Here is a 23,542-nt window from a genome sequence, read left to right as displayed (position 1 = left end):
AAGGATAAAAAGGCTTTGTTCGCCGCCGGGCTGGGCGGAGGCAGGAGGGTCCCGCGGAGGATGGAGGACAAACCTCCTGCCGGGATCAAGCCCTACCTGGACAAGCTCACCCTGGGCGTCACAAGGATACTGGGTGAGTGGCGGTGAGATACAGCTCCCCCCGGGAGCGGGGGCAGGCCGGGGGTGAGCTGGGGGCGGGAGGGCCACCCAGTTGTCACGGCCCCTCTTGCGAATCGCGCAGCTGAGCAGCTCCTGTACACACACACCCACCAAAGAGAGATCCTTGTTTCTGGAATCAGAAGCAGGAATCCCGAATCTCTCGACTTAGGAGTTTCAAAAGCTTTAAAGAAGGAGAAGGTGGTGTTTTATTCAAAACTGTAGAGTCATGGAATGTTAAGGAATTGCAAGGGACCTTGAAGATCATCCAGTCCCAGCCCCCTGCTGTGGGCAGGGAGTCCTCCCAATAGACCAGGCTGTTCAAGGCCTTATCCAGCCTGGCCTTGAACACTAACAGGGCTGAGGCATCCACAGCCTTCCTGGGCAACCTCTGCCAGTGTCTCACCGCCCACACAGTAAAGAATTTCTTCCTGACAGCCAACCTAAATTTCCCCTCTTTCGGTTTGTACCCATTACTCCTTGCCCTGTTACTACAGTTCCTGGCACACTCCTTCTCTGGCTTCCCTGTGAACCCCTTCAGAGACTGGAAGGTTGCTCTCAGGTCGCCACACAACCTTTTAATGCGTAAATTGTACATAAACCCCTTTGTTGTAGTAAACCTGGCTCTGTTGCATGTGGGGTCAGCAGGGACTGTACCCAGTGGAGGGGGTTCAGTGTGGGGCAGGGCTCTGGCACAAGGCTGATCGAGGAATCTGCTCAGGATCAGCTCCCTATAAATAGTCACCCTACAGCTCATTCCCACACCGTGGGACTTGTTCCACAACATGCCCTGCTTCCCATCTCTGAGTTTTGCTCAGGTCTCAAGCCTTCTTGCATCCCCTCAGCATTCTTTGAAGTTCAGCAGGGCTGCAAGGCATTCAGAGGAAGGCTTCTCAGAGAAAACTTTACTCATGGCAGTGGAATCACAAGGATATGTGCAAATGTTTGCTTGTGTAAAGGATTTCAGCAGTAGACCTGTCATCCCTCAGAAACTTGGGCACAGGACTGTCCTATTTCTATCCCAAGCCCTGTGTGCATCAAGATTACAAATTGCAGTCCAGAGACGACTTCTTGTGAATTTTAAAGCCAAATGTGAGCACTGCAGTTGCCTAACCCAGCCACTGTATTGCAGGACAGTGAGTTTCATTTGGTAACCCCAGTGTATCTCTGGTTGCACATGGGTTTAGATAGCTGCTCAGACAGATGAGATTAAAAGATCAGGGCTTAATACTTGCTCTGGGCTTCAGTGAGGACAGTATTTCATCCTCAGTCTCTGATCAGCATTCTCATACAGACTTTTTATTGAATTTGCAGGGGGGGTTGGAATTTGTTTGGTTGGTTTGGTTGTTTGTTTGGTTTGTTCTCCAGCTGTGAGGTCAGCATAAGATTGTCATTCTGCTCTGTGAGTGAAACTGCTGATGATCATCCATCATGGCAAATGCTTCTTTGAAGTAGTTCTTTTTAAAAAAATTACTGGCCCTGCCCTCATTTTTGCCACCCTCAGATGTGTGAGATCTGTGAGATGTTAACTGGGTCCAAAAGTAATGTTGCCATATAAACTGTTTTGGGTAGGTGTGTTATCTACACCAGCAAGACATGGCAATGCAGGTTTGGCTCTTGAAAGTCCTGTAACATCCCTTTGGCATGAGGGGTGTTTCCTGGTTTGTGTTTTTTTGTTTTTCTACCTGTCTCTCTGAAGCTTCCACTGTGCAATACAGCAATGTGCATGCCAGTCCATCACAGCGATGTTTTACTCTGCTTCTTTTCTCTGTCTCTCCATTCCTTCTGGGAATTTTTCACATTTTTTTGCAGTGAAATAGTCCAAAGCATGTCAGCTGTGCCACCAAATTAATTAGAATTGCTGAGCTAATTGGGAAACTTTATTAATTTGTTCATTATTCAAATAGGAAAGAGTATCTCTTTCAGAAAGATGCCTTTCTCAGTAGTTAGTAAGATGGAAACTATCTTACTTTAAATCTTTTGCAAGGTCTCATGAAGCCAGTAGATGCTTTCTGCCTAATGTAACATAAAATCAGTAATAGACTTTTAACTCTGTTGAGTTTGTGAAACATTTTTTTTTCAGGAGATAGAAGTGATCATGTAATGAAGCTCAACATACTCCTTTTAAGCAAGGTGCACGTATAGTATATGAGAGCTCGACACCTGATTTTCCAATACCTTTATGAACAATTGTTTATGATACCATTTCAAAAACCCTCCTTTGAACAAATTCTGTAGATTAGGTTGTGGGGGTGGGCGTTGCTTTGTTGTTTGGTTTTGGGGTTTGTTTTTTTTAACTTGTAGTCTCTGTGGAAATCCCTACAAGAGTGAATATTTCTCACAAGCCTTATGGAGGATATAATGTAAGGGAAAAAAGAGGGAGATCTTTCCCACTGCCCATATGATTCACTTTGCTGAAGTTCTGTGAGCAATAGCAAGTTCCAGAAGGGTTGATTTTTCATAACTCAATCAGAATAGGAGATGTTAGCTATTCTCAACTTTCTAGAGCAGTACTGTACTTCAATATTGAGTGTGTTTACTACATGAGAACATAACTATTCAGACATTTTAAAATGATGCTGAGAGTTTATCGAACTTATAGGCAGTATCAACAGTACTGTAAAGACTGCTAATCTTGTGATTTCTTGACTAAAAATCCTGTGAATTCCTACTTTAGCTTTGTGTCACTCCATTACATTGACTCTTTCTGATTTACACTGCAAAACATTTTTGGAAGCTTCCGAATGAAATGTCCTAAAAAATAGGATAGAGTTTACTGTGATCTTGATTCAGAGTAATGAGCAGGGTGGAGTCACCTGAACTAGGTTAAGCCTTATCATGTATCTTTAATCTAGGTGGCTTCTTCATTTCTTCCATTTGGAAGAAAAAGCAACTCATGGCAAAGTCAGCTGTTGATGTTTAAAGGAGCTCCTGTCCATATCTACTTACAGCTGTTAAATGTGGTCTTCGGATTAGCCACAGGATATTTTTAATGTAATATTCCAACTTTTAAGATGGAATTTCTCTTTCTTTTGATGTTGGATTTGGTTCAGACCTCTTTAGAAGTTGTACTTCTCTCTTTCCTAGACATCATCTTTGACTGATATGATATTTAATCTTCTGTCATCCCAGCCAAGCTGTTGTGCATAATGAATTAAACATCCCTGATGTTTTCTTTGATCACAGAAATAACAATTACTCTGTTATTATAATCTCTTTAACTTGTCATAAGGCTTGCATAGCTTAGATGGAAAGGACTGGTTAGGTCATTGATTCCACAGAATTCTTTAGGAGCAGAATAGAGCTGGGCAGCTTGTATTTCAGCAATAGATAGCCTTGGACCTATCTACCAGAAGTGAAACATCAGAGTCTTCTGTATGTTGGGGGCTCCCCCTTGGCCAGACAAATCACCTAGGTGACCTACTATGATTTTACTCTTTCGCTGTTTTTTTTCTGTCTTTAACCTGAGTCTTGGTTTTGTGGTACCATGTGTTGTCCTCTAAATTATCTAATGATGTTACCAGTCAATATTTCCCATTGGAGTGTAGACTTCCTGAAACCGAGTGCCGCTTGTCCACCAGCAGAACAGACAAGGGCAAGGCTACTGCTGGAATTAGAAGCCTGGCACTGAAGATCAAAAACACACTAAAGCTCTCTAGTGCTTGCCTTTCCTGTCTAGTGCACTGTGTATGTTTTATCAGAAAGCGATTGTAATATGTGTGACTGCTTTGGGAGCCAATACTTTCACAGCAGAGCCAGTTCTTGAAAGCCCTGCATAGTGTTCACTTCTATTCTGTGGCCCCATGTGCTGGGCTTGCAGTTCCCACAACAAGTTAGTGGTCTTTCTGGACTTAATCCAGGGTGAATTAACTCAGTGGGAATTATTTCAGTTGGCTGTGGGTGAAGTAAAACATTATAAAACACTAAGTGCAAGAGAGACTGTTCTGCCATCACATGCCTGCAGGGGTAGCATTGTGTAGATTAGTATATTGCATTTCTATAGTGTTCTTTCCCATAAAATACTAAGATGATTTTTATAAGTTACAAGCTCAGTGCTCATAACAGCTTTGCATGTGTCCAGCTGGGATTCCAGACGGCTGATGTTTGCTCACACAGCTCCCTTCATGATCAGATTCTATGTCTGTCCAAACCCACTGGATCCAGCATTTAAATGTGCCTGTCTTTGTGGAATATGGTTGTTAGCAGTTCACAGCAGCACTGCACAACATATTGTCCCAAGCTGAGGATATCCTACCCAGCAGAAACTACAGGAAATGCTTGCAAAGAGAGATTTCTCTCTTTTAGAGTTTACCTGGGAACCCATCACTGATTTCTTTTTTTTTCATGAATCCTTTGCAAAAAATCACACACAAAAAATACAAAATGTGTTTCTGTCATAGAATCACAGAACAGTTTGGTTTGGAAGAGTCCTTAGAGGTCATCTGGTTCCAACCCTCCCATGGGTAGGGATGCCACTCACTAGACCCATCAGATATATCATTATATATGCATATATATCTATAAAAAAAGATTCAAAGGATGACATTTTGTGCATCTTTAGATATCTTCATGCCAAGACATGCTGAGTACAGTTACAGACAAAAAAAAGTGACTGCTCAGTCACCAGCACAGTGCTTATAGTCATTAATGCCTTTCCCTGGGTGTCACTCAAATTAACTTGCAAAATTGTCTGTCTCACAATGTTGGTGTCACTCCTCTTTTCCTTTTAGAGACTTCTCCAGGAGTTGCTGAGGTGACATTTGTGGAGAAGGAGCCAGCTGAACGCCACACCATCATTTCTTGGGAGCAAGTGAGTATTTTTGTGATACAACTGCAGTGAGGTGCAGCAGCCTACAGAGAATCTCAAATGTAATGACTACCCTGTGTTTGGTTATGAGGGAGCTTGTTACCAAGTTTGATGCACAGAGGAGCCTACGCAGTTGTTGGGTTTTTCTTAATCCAGTTTCACTCTGTCTTTTAGGCTGTCACATGCACCTGATCTGTTAGAGAAATATCAATGTACATTCAGAATGATGGCTTGAAAACGAAATCACATAACTGTAGTAGGCAGCAACAGTGGTGACTCAGTGGGGAACAAATATTTTTCTGACTCAGATCTGAAAACATTTTCCAACTCCCTTTCAAACAAAATGAAGCAGCTCTTTGTTATTCATGGACATTAAAGGTAAAGGCCTCAAGCTGGCAAATACCACTGAGCCACCTAGTTTCTTCCAGTTATCTGTTTCTCTTTTTAGTCTCAGCAATTTGTTTCAGTTTCTCACAGCCCCTCATTCTACCTCCTCTTTGGCTAACCAACACAGTCTTTTGGCTAAGGCATGTCCCACTGCCTGTTCTAGAAAGCTATGAAGGACACTCCGCGTTATCTGACCTCACTGCACCACTCTGTGTGATCGGAGGGTTCTGAAAACTGTTGTGTGACTCTTGTGGGCAGAGATGGCGTTTTTGCTCCCCTTTTTGAATATATATATATATTCAAACCTCAACCCCACGGCCCTGGTGGAATAACTGCTTTGTAGGTGTCACTCACATGTAGGAAAGGGACAGCAGAAGCTGTCTGGCCTTTGGAAAGCGGGATGGCAGAGAATGGAGTTGAGTGAATCATCCTCCCTCTACTCCAACCCCAGCTATAGTCCATTCTCCCAGAGAATCTGCTCTTATTACCACTGCTCTTGTTACCACTGCATAAAATAACTTTTGCTTGGACACCTTGCCATTTACAGGGTTTTCCTAAACAGTAAGGAAAGGCCTGGCCCTAGTTTTGGTAATGCCCTATCCCAATTAGTGACATTTATCAACAATTTATATAACCAGGTCAGAATATGTGTGATGTAAACGTGTGTTACTTACTGAAATTTGTCCAGTAGCCAACTGGTCAGGGAGAAATGTCCGGTTTTTCAGGTTTGTGTAAACTGATTCCTGATTTACTGTAGCTGTTGTTCAGGTGTTGGATTAACTGGGCTGGGAAGGTCTGAGACACCATGACTGAGTCAGCTCAGGTCTGGGAGCAGCAGAGTGACCTTTGCTCACTCTTCTCTTGAGTGGAGAGGACGCTTCTCCCAGACACAGTGTTGCTCTCATTTTCAGGTGCTGCTTCTCCTCCAAACTAAAATAAGTATCTTTGAAAACTGAGCTGTTCTTGTAAAACCAGACTTTGAAATGCTGTAGCCAAAGCACTTCATTCCTGAGATGTCAAAACAAAATTTCGGTTCCCCCCCCCCGCCCACTGATGGACTAAGTCAATTGTGAAAGTGAATGTTGAAAATTAAGTGGATATAGTTGAGCTGGACTGCTAATAGTGAGGGGTTGGCTGCCTATTTCTTTGGTGTTGGTTCCAGCTGCATTGACAAATAAAATTTCCCTTCTCAAATTAAAAGGTAACTTTTTTTTTTACTTTTTTTTTTCCTTGAGCTTTGGGGATGAAGTCTACCCTAGTCCACACAATTGCAGGACAAAAATGCAATCGGTGATGATTAAGTGCAATGCATTCAGCACCTCACAAGGCCCTTTCAGAATGAACTTTTATTTACTTTTCCTCAAACTTACCCTTCTTGATTTTTAAAGCAGTGTTCACTTTTATCACTGTGAAGTTTTTTTGAGCCACTAGGTGGCAATACTTATGCACATAATAATTTCTTCGTAGTTGAGATTTTTAACCAGGTCTTTTAGTTCACCTCTATGTCTTTGCTTATGAAAGTATTTGCAGAATTTTTTCTGTGATAAAGGAAAAACTGGTCAAACTGTTCCCAGGCAGAAAGAGCTGTTAAGTCTTACACTTCAGGAAACCAATCCTGAAATCAATCCTGAATAATTTATTGGAAGTCAACACACTCACAAAAATACTTAAAGTACATGATTGCCAAGAGTTTACATGGGTGGCATCGCTTCCCCAAAATTTCTAAGCAGTTCAATATATTTCAATAAAAACAGATAATTTTTCAACCTTTCTTGATACTTAGACCTACCAAGATGTTACCTTTTCCCCAGGAGAGGGAGACAAGCAATAGGAGAGGGAGTAGAGACAGTTACCTGGTTAACAGAACTCCAGTGGTAATAACTCCAGTGTATGTTGTCCTATGAACCCTTTTCCACTCCTAAAATTAGGCTGGCAATGGCTCTGCTCTCCTCCACATGCAGTTTTTAAAAGTAGGTATTATACTAAAATATTGCTAGGAGGCACTCTGGTGCAGTGGCTGAATCACAATTTCTTTTTTGCCTCAACCAGAATTAAAATGAATCACCCACATAGTTGTTCTGGTTTTCGTAGGGGACATGGAGGCACCAGCGCTCAGCACCACAACAGGCCAAGCAAACTGAACAGAGTAGTTTTGGCTTTTCCTCTGTTTGACTTCTTAGCAGTGTCTGAGCTGCCCCTGGCTGGCTGTAATTGATCCCCGCCCATCACATTGCTGTAGTTCTGATATTCTCCAAGTCTGCATAGGAAATTTGTTGTTTCTCCTTATGTATTTCGTCTACAAAGATTTAATTTTCTGTAATAAAGCCATAAAAAGCCCTCAAGCAGTCTGGTGCTTTTCTGTTATAGACTATCATAGGCTGTCAGACAATTTAGAAACTCTCTCTGCCTATAAATCTCAGTGGGAACTGCCCTGGTGGTTTCTCGCTATCCTAGAAGTCATAGAATCATTAAAGTTGGAAAAGACTTCTAAGATCATCAAGTCCAGCCATTAATGTAGTACCATCATGTTCACAACTGAACTATATCTCCAGGTACCACATCTACACACCCTCTGACCACTTCCAGGAATGGTGATTCCACAGTTCCTGAGCAACCTTTTTCAATGCCTGACCAGCCTGACCAGCCTTTCCGGGCACAGCCTGAGGCCATATTCTCTTGTTCTTCTCACTTGTTATCTGGGAGAAGCCCCCGACCCCCACCTGGCTTTCAGGTACTTTCAGTACCTTTCAGGGAGTTGTAGAGAGGGATAAGGCCTGCCCTGAGCTTTCTTTTCTCCAGGCTAAATGCCCCTGGCTCCCTCAGCTGCTCGTCATCAGACTTCTCCAGACTTTCCCCAGTTCTGTTCCCTTCTCTGGACACACTCCAGCACCTCAATGTCTTTCTTATCATGGGGGGCCAAAACTGAACACGAAAGTCAAGTTGCAGCCTCACCAGTGCCCAGTGCAGAGGGACAGTCACTGCCCTGGTCCTGCTGCCCACACTATTGCTGACACAGACCAGAGGCCATTGGCCTTCTTGCCCACCTGGGCTCACTCTGGCTCATGTTCAGTCACTGCCATCCAGCACTCCCAGGTCCTTTCCCACCAAGCAGCTTTTCAGCCCCTCTGCTCCCAGCCTGGAGCACTGCAGTGGGTTGTTGTGACCCAAGGGCAGAACCTGGAACTTGGCCTTTGATTGGCCTCAGCCCATCGATTCAACCTGTCCAGATCCCTCTGCAGAACCTTCCTACCCTCCAGCAGATCAACACTCTCACCCAGCTTGGTGTTGTCATCAAATCAACAGAGAGTGCTCTTGATCTCCTTTGTCCAGATCATCAATAAAGGCATTAAACAGGGATGGACCCAGCAGTGAGCCCTGGGGAACACCACTAGTGACTGGCCCCAGCTGGATGTAATTCCATGCACCAGCACTCTGGGCATGGCCATCAGCCACTTTTTCAGCCAGGGAACAGAGCATCCATCCGAGCCAGGAGCAGCCAGTTTCTCCAGGAGAATTCTATGTGAAACGTCCAAGAAATCAACATCCACAGCCTTTCCCTCATCCACTGAGCAGGTCACCTTGTCATAGAAGGAGATCAGGTCAGTCAAGGAAGACTTGCCTCTCCTAAGCCCCTGCTGGCTGGGCCTGATCCCCTGGTTCTCCTGTGCGTGCTGTGTGATGGCACTCAGGATGATCTCTCCATGACCTTCCCCAGCACCGAAGTCAAACTGACAGACCTGTAGTTCCCTGGGTCTTCATTTGAACCCTTCTTACACACAATCCAGGAACCTCCTAGGCTACTCCCTCTCTACTGTGTTGTGTTTCCAGCAGACATCTGGAAAGTCAGCCTGTAGTGGTTTAGTTTTTTAGGCCTTCCTGGTAACTAGGTCGGAACTAGGAAGTGACCATGTTCCCAGTATTCCCTACGATTTTTTTACGTAAGCCAGAGTATAAATAAGACGGAGAGAGAAGCCTCTTCCTCTCTTCTCTTCCAGCAAGGTTTGGAGGCAGCAGACTCCCACAGCCAGTCTCGCTCGTGTGGGGGAGCTGAGGCCTGGTCGGGCCTACAGGGCCCTGTTGTTTCTGCCGATCCAGGGTCCGGTAGCGTGACAGTGGCATTTGGCGCGATTGTGCTATCTCAAGGAAAGTGTTAAAATTTTTTTTTGGCTAGTTCTTTATTGAGTGCATATACCTGTTTTTAGGGTTTTTTTGTTTTGTCCCTTTTCCCTTTCCCTTTGAGGGTGTTGGGGGTTTCTTTCTCATGTGTATATAGTCTTTGTAATCATATATAAATGTAATATAAGTGTAAATATATTTATATATTGCTTTAGCTCTCTTATTTCAGGTCTCTTGGTTTTTTTTTGGTTTTCCCTTGGTTTTTTTGGGGGGAAGCTTTTGCTGTGGTGTTAGAGACTTGGCAGGAAGCCAGCTCCAAGCCACCACACACCCTTACTGCTTCTACCATACATATCTCTTTTGACTGAAAAGTATTCATGCAGGCATGTGCATGGTCAAGGGTCCTTCTCGGCATCCTTCTTGTATCCTCCCTTAGCATTAGGCAAGCTTGTCATCCCTTATCCCTAGGAGCACAGGATCTACCATCTTGAGCCTGTCTTGTGGCCCTGACTGTAGGAGAGATGGAGAAGTAGATCCAGCAGCATCCAGCCTAAGGAAACCTGTGTTTCTTCAAGCTGCATAATGGGGAAGAGGTTTGAGGACTTTGGGGAGGAGTAAATAGTGCTTCTTTCACAGTGTTTCTCCTTCTGTTGGGCCTTATAATATTCTAATTAAAAACCTGGCTGCACAACAACATCCTCAAGAGAATTTTTAAATCCTCTTCTCTGCAGCAGGGAATCAGGTCTACCTCAGCCTCATAATCTCCTGGGAGCCCTCTAGATCAGATTTATGAAAGGTGCAACAAGAACATCTCAGCATGTTACACAAGTTAACATTCACATTCACTAGCAGCCAGTCATGAAACTGCAGCACGTCAGGAAGAGAGGAGGGTGGCTGCTGATGTGCTCTGCTGCTTGCAGGCCCTGAGAAGGGACATAAATGCCTTCCTTCTCTCCCCAGAAGTTGGGTAAAAAGTGACATAAATGCTTTCCTTCTAACTTTAGAAGTTGGATAAAAATCATTCATTCATTTTTTATTGGAAAAGTCTCTCCAGAGCTCTATGTTTTGATTGCTTTCCATTTCTTTAGTATATTTGCTTGAGAGGTATTGCTTCAACAATGCCTTAAGTGAGTTGCCATATGTCAGGGTTCTAGCTTTGGAGCCAGTGCTGTTCAGGTCTTGGAAGCAACACAAGCCTGATTCTAATATTTTTCTCTGTCTTCTGTGGACTGTGCTTTCTTGGGAGACTACTTGGGGGTATTATGGAGAACAAACAAAAGGAATAGACCTCACACATCGTACTGGGCACTTGGGATATTTTGTTTTATGAGCTGATGAGTGTAACCAAATGACTGGAGTGAAAACAGCTGCTTGCCAGGGCTGTGGTTAATCTCCTTCTAGCACATTATTGGGAATAGCGTATTTTATGGGACTGGAGAGCACAATCCTTAAAACTACCAGTTGAGCAGGAGGAATATAGTTTGATAAGCCACTTTTAATATATAGTGGCTTGTTTGTCTGACTCTGCTGTCAGATCATCACTGTTCTGATGTCATATGGTCATGTGACTAAGTATAATATGACAGAACAATCCATCCTTTCTGTCAGATAAGAGAGGTGGGTATTAGTGAAGCTTTCTATTTACTGGTATTTTCCTGTAGACCCCATATCTGCATTTCCCACCCATATATTTTGCACCATCGTTTGGAAACTCATGCAAAGGGACATGGTTGGGAGAATCCTGAAATAAATTTGGAGGGCAACCACCTGGAAAAACATGCGCATGTTGATCTTTCCATTCAGAAAAAGAGAATTCAGAGCAGAAGGCCTGTTCAGATGTGATTTTTACCTTGCCTTAATCAGCTGTATTTGGTCTGTGCCTGAGATGTAGTAGTATTTATCTGGATACTACCATGGAAGTTTTAAAATCTTAGATTTTTCACAATTTTTCACAATGGATCTGGTTCTCCTGCTTGGAAAATAACACCCACTGAAGTCAGATGGGCTGTTTGCATATGTGTTTTTACTGCTGGGATAGATTAGTTAAAATTGGGGGATTTGAAACGGATTGAAAGTGCCATGTAAACTTTTGTACACTTCTGAGGCCTTGTAGCAGGTCTGTCTCTCTGTTTCTTCATAGTTTTAACCCTAGTCACTGTGCTTACAGCTACAGCTTGAAATTGGAAGTGATGAAAGGGCAGCATGAAATTATAAATATTTAGGACTGAGGAGAACCCACAGAAGAAGGTGTGTTTGTGAAAGGCATTTGAAGAACTTCAGAAATGTCCATGTGGTTTAGTAATCTCCTTAAACTTACCACCAGGGCCTCAGCCATCAGCAGACTCTTATCAAAGGATGATAAATTCTTCTCAAAACAAAGTCTCTACAGTATCAGTTTGTCTACTTTAATACCTGTAGACCCTGAATATTTTCCCTACTTGGGTTAGGAAAGCACTGTGCATGTGACCAGAGTGCTTGACGAGGCAGGTAAAGTGACCTGTCCTATTTCAAGCTGCAAAACCATTAGTATCTGGGACTCGTCAATAATAGTCAGCCAACATAAATGGATATGTTTAGAAAGTAAGTTAACAGGCACGAATGAAGGTTGTGTGCAGGTTAGGGGGTCCTGCACAGTGTGTACACCCCCAATTTAGGGGACAGAGACTGTAACAGCCCGAAGAAAGTGGCTGTGAATAAGGCTTTAACAGGCAGAAGGGCTGCCCTTGTCCCAGGGGAGGGAAGGGAAATGAACAGGAGACCAACACCCTTGCTCATGCCAGCCACTCATGACCAGAGGGCAGCACTGCAGCTGGATGCACAGCTGGCAGGTAGCTCCTACTGGAGAGATGCTTTGAGGCAATATCAGGAAAGATAATTGGATATGTACAAGTTGCAGATGTGGGGGAGAATCTGATCAGCTTCTCTCTTTACCAAGTAAAAGAGCTACATGAACTGCATGTGCATCTTTCTTTTCCTTAGATACTGGTTACCAGAATATTCTATCTTTATTTAATGCAACTTTTCCACAAGGAGAATAATGCAGCCCTTGGACAAGTCAATGCAGAGATTGTGGAATTGCATCATTGGAGACCATTCTGAGTTTTGGGCTCTGATCCTTTTGGAGTCTTGAGTGTGACAATATTTTAAATGTGAACTCTCTTGAATCTTTCTCAATCAGTTTTTTCTCTAAAACAATTACAGACAAAACAACAGGTAACTCTTGTAGTCATACGTGTTGCTTGTCTTCTTAAAACTGACAGGCTTCTGTCCTGTTTCATTTAGTTTTCTTGACACTTCAGCAGGAGCAGAGGGTCACTGGTCTGCAACCAGTCCTGTCACCAGGAACAGGGCCTGCAATCACCTATGGCTCTTTAGGATTCTTTTTGTTCCAAGAATTAATCTTTTATCCTTCCTTCCTCATATTTGCTGCTTAACTAAAGAGTCTAAGTTAAGAAAGACTTCTTCCATAATCAAGACAGTACAGGAAATGGGCTGTGGTTCCTAGAACTCCAGCTCACTGGAGTTGCTTCTGTCATTGTTGACTCAAAAGGAAGCAGGCTTAGGAGCCCCAGCCGAGTGCTGAAGTTTGGAGGGGTGAAGCCAGACCTGCAGGTTTGTGAGTCTGGTTCTGCGTGTGTTTGCACACACTTTTTGTTAAGTGAAACATAGAATCTGCTTGATTATGTGCAACTTTTGAATCTACCAACTCTTTTGAATCTCTCACCAACTTGGAACTGAAATCCCTCAGGAGAAGAGAGTCCTTATGCTAATGTCGTGTGTGCTTTAGTGGAACAGATAAGTTTAGTCTGATTTCACTCAAAGCAAGACCCTACTATTTTAAGCCGTTTATATGAAAAAGCTAATTGTTCTTATATACATGAGCTTGGAGGGGCTGCCAGTGTCGAAAGATTATATGTTATCTCAGTTGGGGAACAATGGTGTAATATTCTTCTGATGACTAACTGCTCATTGTGAAATTTTCCCAGGTCACCTTTGTAAATACAATAGCACAGACCCAAGAAATACACAGTTTTCTCTGAGGCTTTAGAATGAGATATTTGAGTCATCTTGCAGTTAAAAAATTTGGTGGCAAATATTTCTGTACCATGTTTCAGTTGAACTTCGGGTTTGAGGCATGATCTGTGTTTTCCCATAACACTTTGATTGTGATCTGCAGAAAAACTCCTGCATATTGCCAGAGGATTTAAAGAACTTCTATCTGATGACCGATGGCTTCCAGATGACCTGGAGTGTGAAGACTGATGGTGAGTCAACATGTTCCTCTCCACTGATACCCTCATTTCATTGCAGCCAGTCTTTCCTTTGCAGAACCTATTTAATTTCAGGCTTACTTTCTGAACAGTGAATACCCATCTCTCAGTATCCTGCATTAGTCTGAGCAAAAACCCAGGTACCAAGTCATTCTGAATTAAAAATTAGCACCATTCCTTTACTTGCAAATAAATAAAGTAGTTTATTTTTACTAGACGGCTTGATCAGTGACAGAAATCTGACCCCTGAATTAAGAGTTATAAAAGGCAGTTCTGCATGGGATTGTAGACTATTTTAGAGATGTCCTGGTAAGGAAAAAAATATGACTGCCCATCAGAGGTCCCTTCTTGATGCAACAGGACAAAATCTATTACTTAAGTGTTCTGGACTCTCACAGAAGAGGTGCAGACACTGAAAATGTTAAGTCAAACAACTACTCATGACATAAATACTGTTCTGTAATACACTGGCCATCTGTTGGCACTCACATTTAGGTATGTAATTTAAATCTCATACCTTAACTCTCTCTCTGTAGTTCATGGAGAGAGAAGCAGCTATAGCTCATTATCCCATCATAAAACAGTAGGAGGAGGAACCTCTGACAATGTCTCTTTTTCATTAACAAGTATATGCTGGAGCCTGGTTCCACTTTCCAATGCTAAAGTTAGAGCTCCATTGTCCATCCTTGTTCATTCTGCAGTTATTATCCGGGTTCTCATTGCCCTCAAACAAGGCTGTCAAATTGGGCTGTGGACACTTCCTTACTTCTGGAGGTGGGTGTCAAATACAGGGTGTCTTAGTTTAACAAGATTGCAACTTAGAAATTAAGAGACTTCATGTGGAAGTGTGGAAAAGGACAGGGTCTTCCTCAGGAAGTGAAATTTCATTTGAGAGACAGCTCACATCAGGGCTTTAGCACCTGCAGTGACTTCCATCATGTTTCAAGTGGGATTTGCTGTGTTGTGACCTCTGAAGAGTCTTGTTTTCAGGGCTCACAAGTGCACAGAGTCCAAGGCAGCTCACATAACTGTCTTGTTTGAGCAAGCATCCAACAGTGCCTTCTGAGATCCATCACACTGACACATGGCTGAGCAGGGTGACTTGTTGTCTTGATGCTGTTAGAAAGGTTTGGGTTGATGTGTAGAGGAACAGAAATACCTTCTATGCTTTCCTGACACTGGATGTGGTTAAAAGTGAGTCTTACTGCAGATACTCCCATGCCTCTGGGCTCCATGGTGATTAACAGCATCTCACAACTGTGTCGGCTGGGGGGCTCCTCCATGTACACCCTGCCCAATGCTCCAACCCTCGCCGACCTGGAAGATGACACGGACGAGGAAGGTAAGACCTGTTAACCGGCTGGAAAACGTGCTCTGTGTCATCCCTTTTCCTCTATTAGAGTAGTGTTAGGATAATAGGGCATGGATAGGTGAGCAGTGACCCCTTGCACTAGACCAGGTTGCTCAGAGCCCCGTCCAGCCTAGCCTTAAGCACTTCCAGGGATGGGACATCCATGGGAAATCTGTTCCAGTGCCTTACTGCCATCATAGTAAAGAACTTTTTCCTAATATCCAGTCTAAACCTACTCCCTATCAGTCTGAAGCCATTCCCCCTTGTCCTTTCTCTACATGCTCTTGTAAAAAGTCTCTCTTCATCTTCCTTGTAGGCTCCCTCCAGGTACTGGAAGGCTCCTATTACGTCACCTCAAAGCCTTCTCTTTTCCAGGATGAACAATCCCAATCCTTTTAGCACCTCAGCTAACCCCTGTGGCAGTGGAATTGGAAGGAGGTGATCTTTAAGGTTCCTTCCAACCCAAACCAGTCTGTGATTTTTTGTCTCCTGGGCTGGATCTGTTATGTATCTTATTAGTCCCCTACAGCCTCGACAGGCAGATCTGCATGCTGTGAATATCATGGGGATTGCTGATGCTGCCAGTCGTTAGTGTTCCTTGTATTCTCTTTTAGCAACCTGTCAGCCCTCTTATTCTGCCTTTTCCCTGTTTAAACTTTTATCTGAGTCTTCCCCCGGTGATTCAGCTTCCAAAGTCTTTGTGTGCTTATGGTGTTACATGAACAAAAGATAACGGGTTTTGTCTTGGTAATGAAAGTACAGCTGGAATGGGAAAAGTAACTGGTAAATACGTGTAACTGTGAGGTTGCAGTGGAAAGTGTGTGTTTCCAGACTGCCTAAAATGCTGGGAATACTGCTATTTGGAGAGAAGAAAAAAGAAGAAAAAGGTCCACTCACTTTTTTAAGAGCTCTTACAGTCTAACAAGACTGGAAAAATTAAGAGGATAGGAACAGAGCCAGGTGTCATGCCAGTTTTTTTTAAAAAGTGCTATTTGATTTCAATCTTATCCCTGCCTCTCTACAGTTCTTCTAATTTCTAAATGTGGCTGAAAATTTCTTCTTGTCACATTCCAACTTGAGTGCAGTCCTGATCTTCTAACCATTGTAATGAAATACACCAATTTCTACTTCCACTCAGTGACTCAAACCTCCAGTGATGCACTTATAAGGTACACTGAGAAAAAAGTTGCATCCCCACAGAAGTTCTCATCCTGACTTTAATGGAAAATTTTTCTGGAGAGTACAACTCTTATGTCCCACTTCTTCCCCATCAACTTTAGATTTCAAAATTGCATTCCACGAGAACTTGCAGCTTCACAGTCCCAAAATGGTGCTGTAGAAATGCTCTGTGGTGGTTGGGGGTCCCAAGTTGAACATGAGTCAGACGTGGTTGTTGAAAGGGCTGCTGATGTTACACTGAAATGTATGGAGAAATATGTGTCTACAAGTTCCTTAAAGTCTTCTGTCAAGAGAAAAGAATAAATTGTTCTCCCTGTCCTCCTTAGAAAAAAAAGTAATTAGGGCAACAAAGGAATAGTAGATGTAACAGAGATAATGGACTTCCAGTGCAATAAGGAAGATTCCGGATCCATGAGGAAAACTTCTAAGTGATAACTGATGGATTTGGATTGACTGCTTGGAAACTGTGCCATCTCCAGCACTGGAGAACTTTAGGAAAAGATTAGATAAACCTCAGGAGTGACATCTGTAAAGCTGATCTTGCTTTATGCCAGGGAAGGACTAGAAGTCAGTTTATTGTCTGCTTTCAGCCATCTGAATTTGACTCTGTGGTTTGTTTTCCTACCAGATTAAAATTTTTCTCATTTTTTTTTGTTTTATTTTAAACATAGGGAACTTAGTCATTTCCAAGAAACATAAATATAATAGTTTACTTTAGTTCTTCCTCAGCTGATTTATTCACAGATATCAAATAGGTTGACTCTGCAACTGAGTCACAGTCAGTTTCCCAAATATGTTTCATGAAAATTTTTTTTGTTTGTTTCAGGTAATGGAGACAAACCAGAGAAGCCACATTTTGATTCTCGTAGTCTTATATTTGAATTAGACCCATGCAATGGGAATGGGAAAGTCTGTCTTGTTTATAAGCATGCTGAACCAGGTAAGACTGAAGAGAGAGAAGTTATCTGTCTCTTGTTGTGGATTGTATCTGGAGGCCACACTTGAAGAATTATGTTAGATTTCTGATCTTCTTTGTAATTCATAGATGAAACTTTTACTAGGGTGTCCCGTGTCCACTGAAGTCAGGGGCTAAACCTTACAGAGACTTAACTAGAGCTAACATTTTCACTCCTTTTAATATTGGAGTCTGGGTTATAATTTCTGCATGTACATGTGGCCTACATACAGTGTTGAATTAATACAGAGCTCCACTAATCTGTCTCTGGTTACCTGCATGTCTTGGAACAAAACCCTTACATTTTTAAGAGAACGGGTATAACTCTGCTTAGAAACAAGGGGTAGATGGTAAAAAAAGGCCTTAGCTGACTGAGACAGGCTTAGACTGGTTCTTCCACCTTGTACATGGATGCAGAGCCTCCAGGTGCTAACTAGGTCAAAATGGGGCAAGAAGGGTGGAACAAGAGGGTAAGAGATGGGAGCTGAACTGTTTCTTCTGACAGATATGCAGATAGCTGTTATCAGTGAACAGAGAAACACCCAAGGCACTTGTGAAGTAGGTGGCATAAGACAGTGCACAGGTTACTCGGTGTATGTGTGTTTACAGTGTAGGGCTGTGCAATTGCAATATATATGTTCTTAAGAAAAATCCTCAGTTATTATCTTGTGTCTTTCATTGGGTGTGACTACAGCTCCCAAGGCAGTAAGTTCTTACTTGTCCTCTTGCCTTCCAGTGTCAGTGATTTCAGCACATGCAATGGATGACCTGTGCAAGGGGAGGGAGTGTTGGTTACAGGGGTCAATGGCAGTGTAGGGGACAGTCTGTTTAACTGGCAGTGTTCAGCATCTTGGTTTCCCAAGAAAGAAAAAAACTTCTTTTTATGCTGCAAGGGATGTCACCACTAGAGAAGTACTTGATCACTATGGAAGGATTTTGAAAAATGTGTTTTTGTTGGCAGCACACACTCTCATGACTTCCAGACTCTGGACTCTATTCAGTAATCCAGATGACTGACAATTGAGTTAGCTGCTTTTTTACTTTGTGGGGCAGATAAATGTTTGCCATAATTGTACTTTGAACATATACTACAAAAGCTGCTGATGTCCGAGAATGTTCTATGTAGCGTATCAGTCCCAGGCTGGGAAGGGATAGCATTGCATTCCTTGTCCAGGACACAGCCAGACAAACACACCATGCAACGGGTGAGCAACTGGCTCACGGGTCAGGCACAAAAGGTTGTAGTGAATGGGGTCACTCAGGCTTGTGACTAGTCATTAGTGGGGTTCTGCAGGGCTCCATCTTAGGCCCAGTTCTTTTCACTGTCTTCATAAACAGCTTGGACACAGGACTGGAAGGTACACAAAGTAAGTTTGCCCATGATGCTAAATTGGGAGGAACTTCCCCCGAAGACAGGGAGGCTTTGCAGAGAGACCTTGACAAATTAGAGGTCTGGTCAATCACCAACCATATGAAGTTTAACAAGGGCAAGTACTGAATTCTGTGCCTGGATGTAAATAAAACCACCTTTCTGGTGAGTTCGTTGTGTCTCCTACCTGACAGTGACCAGATGTTAATCTTATTGCTGCAAAGCAACAGTGTAACTTGTGCTTGTTTTATTCTAGTTGTCTCCCCAGACACAGAGATATGGTTCCTGGACAGAGCTCTGTATTGGCATTTCCTCACCAAAACCTTCACAGCCTACTACCGCCTGCTCATCACCCACCTGGGTCTCCCACAGTGGCAGTACGCCTTCACCAGCTACGGGGTCAGCCCCCAGGCTAAGGTAGGACAGCAGGGTCCAGCATCTGTTTTTTGCTAAGCACAGACTGGAGAAACATCTTCCCACCTTTTGACAAGCAGTCTGTAGCCCCAACGGGGCCCTCCTTGGTGAGCCACTGAAGGGACCACAAGTCTTTTCCCAATAGCTTGTTAATGGTCACTTGTTTCACAGTAATTTGAATTCACTAATATTATGTTAACCCTGCTTTTGTCACCTAAGTCAAGACCTACCCTCAATGTCTAATAGCATGTGGTAGAAACCTTATTATTTGCCTTCTTGATCCTGAAGCAAACTTCCACTCCATGGCTGCTGGCAACTGAGGGGAGATGTTCATCCCCATAGCTGTGTAACATTTCTCTAGATAAGTTTTCTAGGCATACCACTGAACAAGAGTCTAATGCTGCCTGGGTGGAGAGGAAAGTCCAGGTACACATTAGACAGAATGACAGATGAAGACTATGACCTTGAGCCTTGCCAACAATATTAATTCCTTTTCACCCTCCTCAGGCATGAAGGGATGCCTTCATAAAAATTATGCTCAAAAAGGTGCAATTTAAATGCCAGAAGTCCTAGAAGTAGTTATAGAAGAGCTCTAGGTAAAGCCTTGTGACTGTTCCAGTCCCTTATTATTATTAAAATTGCTGTTCTGCTATGCCAAAATCCTGCTATTAGAGGCTTCTGCTATTCCTCTGTGTTTGACTGGGCCTTCAACCCTAACCCTGCTTCCATCATGTGAGAGGTCAGGGAATGGAGCTGACAATCCTACTGAACACAAGCCAGTGCAGTGTCTGTGCACATTGTCAAGGTCTCAGTGAGTGTCCTGCACTTTCCCCAGACGTGACAGCTGTCCTGCCAGCATGGCACTCCTTAGTCCTGTGTGCACATCGGAATTACTCGCTAAAATCACTGCCGACTTCCCATCAATCAGTGGCTGTAGAAACTGGTTCTTTTTATTTCTGGTGTCTTCCCTGTTACACTGCACTGTACTTCATCAGCCCAGACTGTGTACGTGATACTGTAGTACTGTGATCTGCCTTTCTGTAGCTTTCCTGCTATAAATATTTTATTATGTTCAGTATATTCCCAAACCTTAAGTGAAATCATTCGTATATTCCCTAATCATTTCCAGCCCCTGTTAGTTAAAATCCTGGTGCATTAACCATTATAATTTTTAAAGTTTTTGAGGGAGTATTTAAAGCTGTTTTCCACTGAGCAGTACATGAATAGGCTGCTATCTAAATTTTGCTATGGATCTTCTGTTTATGTTGTTCAACACTGTCCTGATGTTTCAGTATGATTTGTAATACTATAACTCTTACAGTTTTATTTCCTGATTTTGTCAATGAAAAAGCAATGGGAAAAAAAGTTATTTCTAGATAGAAAATCAGAAGTAAAAAGACAGTAAGAGAAACCAACACAAAATCCTTTGTGTAAACAGTTTAAAAACGTGTGTTATTTTATATGTGAAGAGAGGGGAGGAAGCTATGTTTTGAGAAGTTCAACTAGTTGGTTTCCAGTTTATAAGCCCATTTAAATTCCAAGGTTTTTTAATCTTTTCTGCTTATCTGAATCTAGATAAATGTGGTTTAATTTTATCTCCTCCCTTTGGTTTTCCTCCTGTGATTTAAATCAGGAGTTGCTCCCTATAGGAGTTACACTGCAGAAAAGATAGTGTTAGATTTGTGTCTGGTTCTCTTCTTCCCTGTCTGGAATGCAGTTTCAGGACTGTGGCTGTAGCAATGCCTTGTGTGTCCTTATCACAAACAGTCTTCGAAGTCCTGTAAACTACAAACTGATAAGTGGTGTGAGATTAAAATCATGTCACAGGGAAGAGGGGGAACAAGGTGAAATTGTCTATTTGCAGTTCAAATTTAACCTCTTCCTTCCACACAATCCTGCCTTTCAGCAATGGTTTAACATGTACAAACCCATAACCATCAACACAGCGCTCCTGTCTGAAGAAGCTGATTCCTTTGTGAACAAGCTGGACCCCAACAAAGTATTTAAAAGCAAGAACAAAACTCCAGTGCTCAAAAAGAAACCACCTTCTCAGCCAGCAGGCTCCCAAAAGAGTCACACGAGCATGACCTCTGCCAAAACATCCTCACTAGCTGGGAATTCTTCAAGGAAGTGAGACCCCCAGATCTAACCCTGGACAGCGTTTGCAATAAGCTCTGGTGTTCTCTGCTGCAGAGTCTCAGTGGTTCAGACCAAGTTCCTTGTGCATGAATAGATGTGCCCATGGAAAACACATTGCAACATTTGCATGAAATATAGCCACGATGTGGATGTAGTTCCTGGAGACTCTTAAGAAAAAAACTTGAGACATTGATTTTATTCCCTTGTGCTACTTGCAGCATGTATTTTTCAGAGGGCATGAAGAAGCCCTTGATATCACTGCTCTGTAGGGAAGCTTTTGTTCCTGTGCAACTACAGCAGTGAAATGAAGGCAGGTGTAAGTCACCATTACTTTAACAGACCATGCTGCAACAGAGAGTATGAAGATATTTCTGCCATCTCCTCTGAAAGAAACCTGTCCTGACCTTGCATGCTGTGGGAGCAGGCTGGAACCTGCTGAACAAAGAAATAACTTCCACTAAAGATAGAATCAAACTCTGCACTTCCCTATGCTCCTTCCAACTTCTGCTCTGAGATTCATGGTACAAGGGGACCTGGGATGTTGGTGTCTCTGCACTGTCCTAGCTGCTTGCTCTACAGCCCAGACCACCTTTTGGCCTTCACACTGTATCTTTTCACATAGTGACATAGAATCATAGAATCAGCCGGGTTGGAAAATGCCTCCGAGATCACCAAGTCCTGTGGCAGTTAGGCACAGACCCACCAGATTGAGTGCAAGCTGGCAAATCGTTTATTAACAGTCAAGCACACGGTTTTATACTCCTCGATTACATAAGAGGTTACATAACCATAGAGCACGGGCTATTTCCCCAACAATCATTCTCCAATCCTTCCAGTGGGCATGTGCAGTCGAGCACTCTCTTTGGGGGCCTGCTGTGGAGACTACATTTCCTGTCCTTCCTTGCGATAATCTTCCTGTGAGGTGTTAACCCTTTCCCACAAATCTCCCTTCTTTATTATAATAAGAAGTTACAGAACACTATAACTCTAAAACCTTTCTTAACATAAAACAACCTTATCTTAACTAGCTATATAACTCAGGGCCTAAATCTGAAAGGCCTTTATTAGAACTAATTACTCTATACACTAAGTAACTTCATTAATCATGTAACCTTCATTAATCCAGGGTTTTTTAAGGGTTTTGAACAGGTCGCTTTTATCTTAGGGTATGTATGTGTACAAGTTTCGAGCTGGCTTCCCGCCAAGTCCCCCAAAACTCGACAACAAGGACCCGCCTCCCAGAGAGGGAAAAGAGGAAAGAAAAAAAACCAAGCAGCCAAAGCTATAGCAAAAATATATATATATATATATATTTTACATATGAGACAGATACACAAAGGAGAATACCACACACCGGGGGGGGAGGGGGAGGGGAGGAAGGGAGAAGGACAAAAAGGGGCAAGGACCGAACAAGTCAAACAGCCAGCCGAAGGCAAACTAGCAGAGATCTCACCACTTCCCTTCAAACAGGCAGGATGGCCAGATACGGTCCTAGGCTCTCCCCTCACGCGTGGCGGATAACGGCAGTCACTGTAGGCCTCGGCTCCAGATAAGCCCGACCGAAACAGGGACCCACCGTTCTCGAACCTCGCTGGAGAGGAAGAGCGCGATCCCTCCCGCTGGCTTTATTTATACCTCCAGTTACGTAAAGGAATAGCATGGAATACTTCCGTGATCACTTTTCTAGTTCCTTCCTGGTTACAAGTTGGTCTCCAGGAAGGCCTAGAGTGAAACCACCACATTCTCCACCCCTTATTCCATGCTATTTCTTTACGTAACACCTATGTTTCACATTCGCACATATATATACACATATACATATATATATATACATATATATATATATATAGCTCTTGTTGGTCTATCGGCACAGTCGTCTCATCGTTGGAAAATCAATGCCGATGTCAGTTCAGTCCAGATCTTTGCTCTCCTCAGTCACAATTACAGTTCCGATTTATGACTGTTTCATCACTGGACTGTCTCATCACCGGATACCAGCATCAGCTTAGTTCAGGTCTCTCTCTCATCTGGTGACTGGCTTCCTGTAAGAACACAACTTAGGACATACAATTAGTTTTTTCCCAAGGCTAGATTTCCTTGAGGCACACACTGGATGACTCCATCCTTCCTCATTACCCACCACGTATGTCCTGGCCCTTGAGCAAAGACAATCCCACGAATGGGTTTGTCTTGGCCTGAGGCAGGGGTAACCCAAACGGCTTTCCCTAGCATTCCCCTCAAATGGATTGCTGGAACTTTATCTCCATCAACAATGTGAAGGGATTCTGCCTGTGCAGGGCCAGCTCAATTGACAGAACCCCTGGTGTTAACTAGCCAGGTAGCCTTGGCTAAGTTTTTGTCCCAGTTTTTATAAGTTCCTTCACCTAATGACTTTAGA

The 23,542-nt window shown here is 43.1% G+C and overlaps 1 protein-coding gene across 1 annotated transcript; it reads left to right on the top strand.

Annotated features, from left to right (window-relative positions):
- Positions 1 to 5: 5 nt before the first annotated feature.
- TPGS2 (tubulin polyglutamylase complex subunit 2) lies at positions 6 to 22,314 on the top strand. The gene is made up of 7 exons (XM_027656087.1): positions 6 to 133; positions 4,887 to 4,966; positions 13,644 to 13,731; positions 14,948 to 15,079; positions 17,094 to 17,207; positions 18,848 to 19,008; positions 20,912 to 22,314. Exons 1-7 carry the CDS (start codon positions 61 to 63, stop codon positions 21,137 to 21,139), a joined length of 876 nt encoding a protein of 291 aa, XP_027511888.1. The 5' UTR covers positions 6 to 60; the 3' UTR covers positions 21,140 to 22,314.
- The last annotated feature ends 1,228 nt before the right edge of the window (positions 22,315 to 23,542 follow it).

Source organism: Corapipo altera, unplaced genomic scaffold, assembly GCF_003945725.1.
Source record: "Corapipo altera isolate COAL_440 unplaced genomic scaffold, ASM394572v1 61553, whole genome shotgun sequence".
Lineage (NCBI taxonomy): Eukaryota > Metazoa > Chordata > Aves > Passeriformes > Pipridae > Corapipo > Corapipo altera.
The sequence above is the reverse complement of the archived record's forward strand: the minus strand, read 5'-3'. Positions and strand labels throughout refer to the sequence as shown.

Bases quoted from the DNA above. Each gene is read 5' to 3' on its own strand.
- TPGS2 (XM_027656087.1), top strand. From the start codon at position 61: ATGGAGGACAAACCTCCTGCCGGGATCAAGCCCTACCTGGACAAGCTC. The intron at 4,967-13,643 runs GTGAGTATTTTT...TGTGATCTGCAG, and splicing joins CCATCATTTCTTGGGAGCAA to AAAAACTCCTGCATATTGCC. The intron at 13,732-14,947 runs GTGAGTCAACAT...GTCTTACTGCAG, and splicing joins CTGGAGTGTGAAGACTGATG to ATACTCCCATGCCTCTGGGC.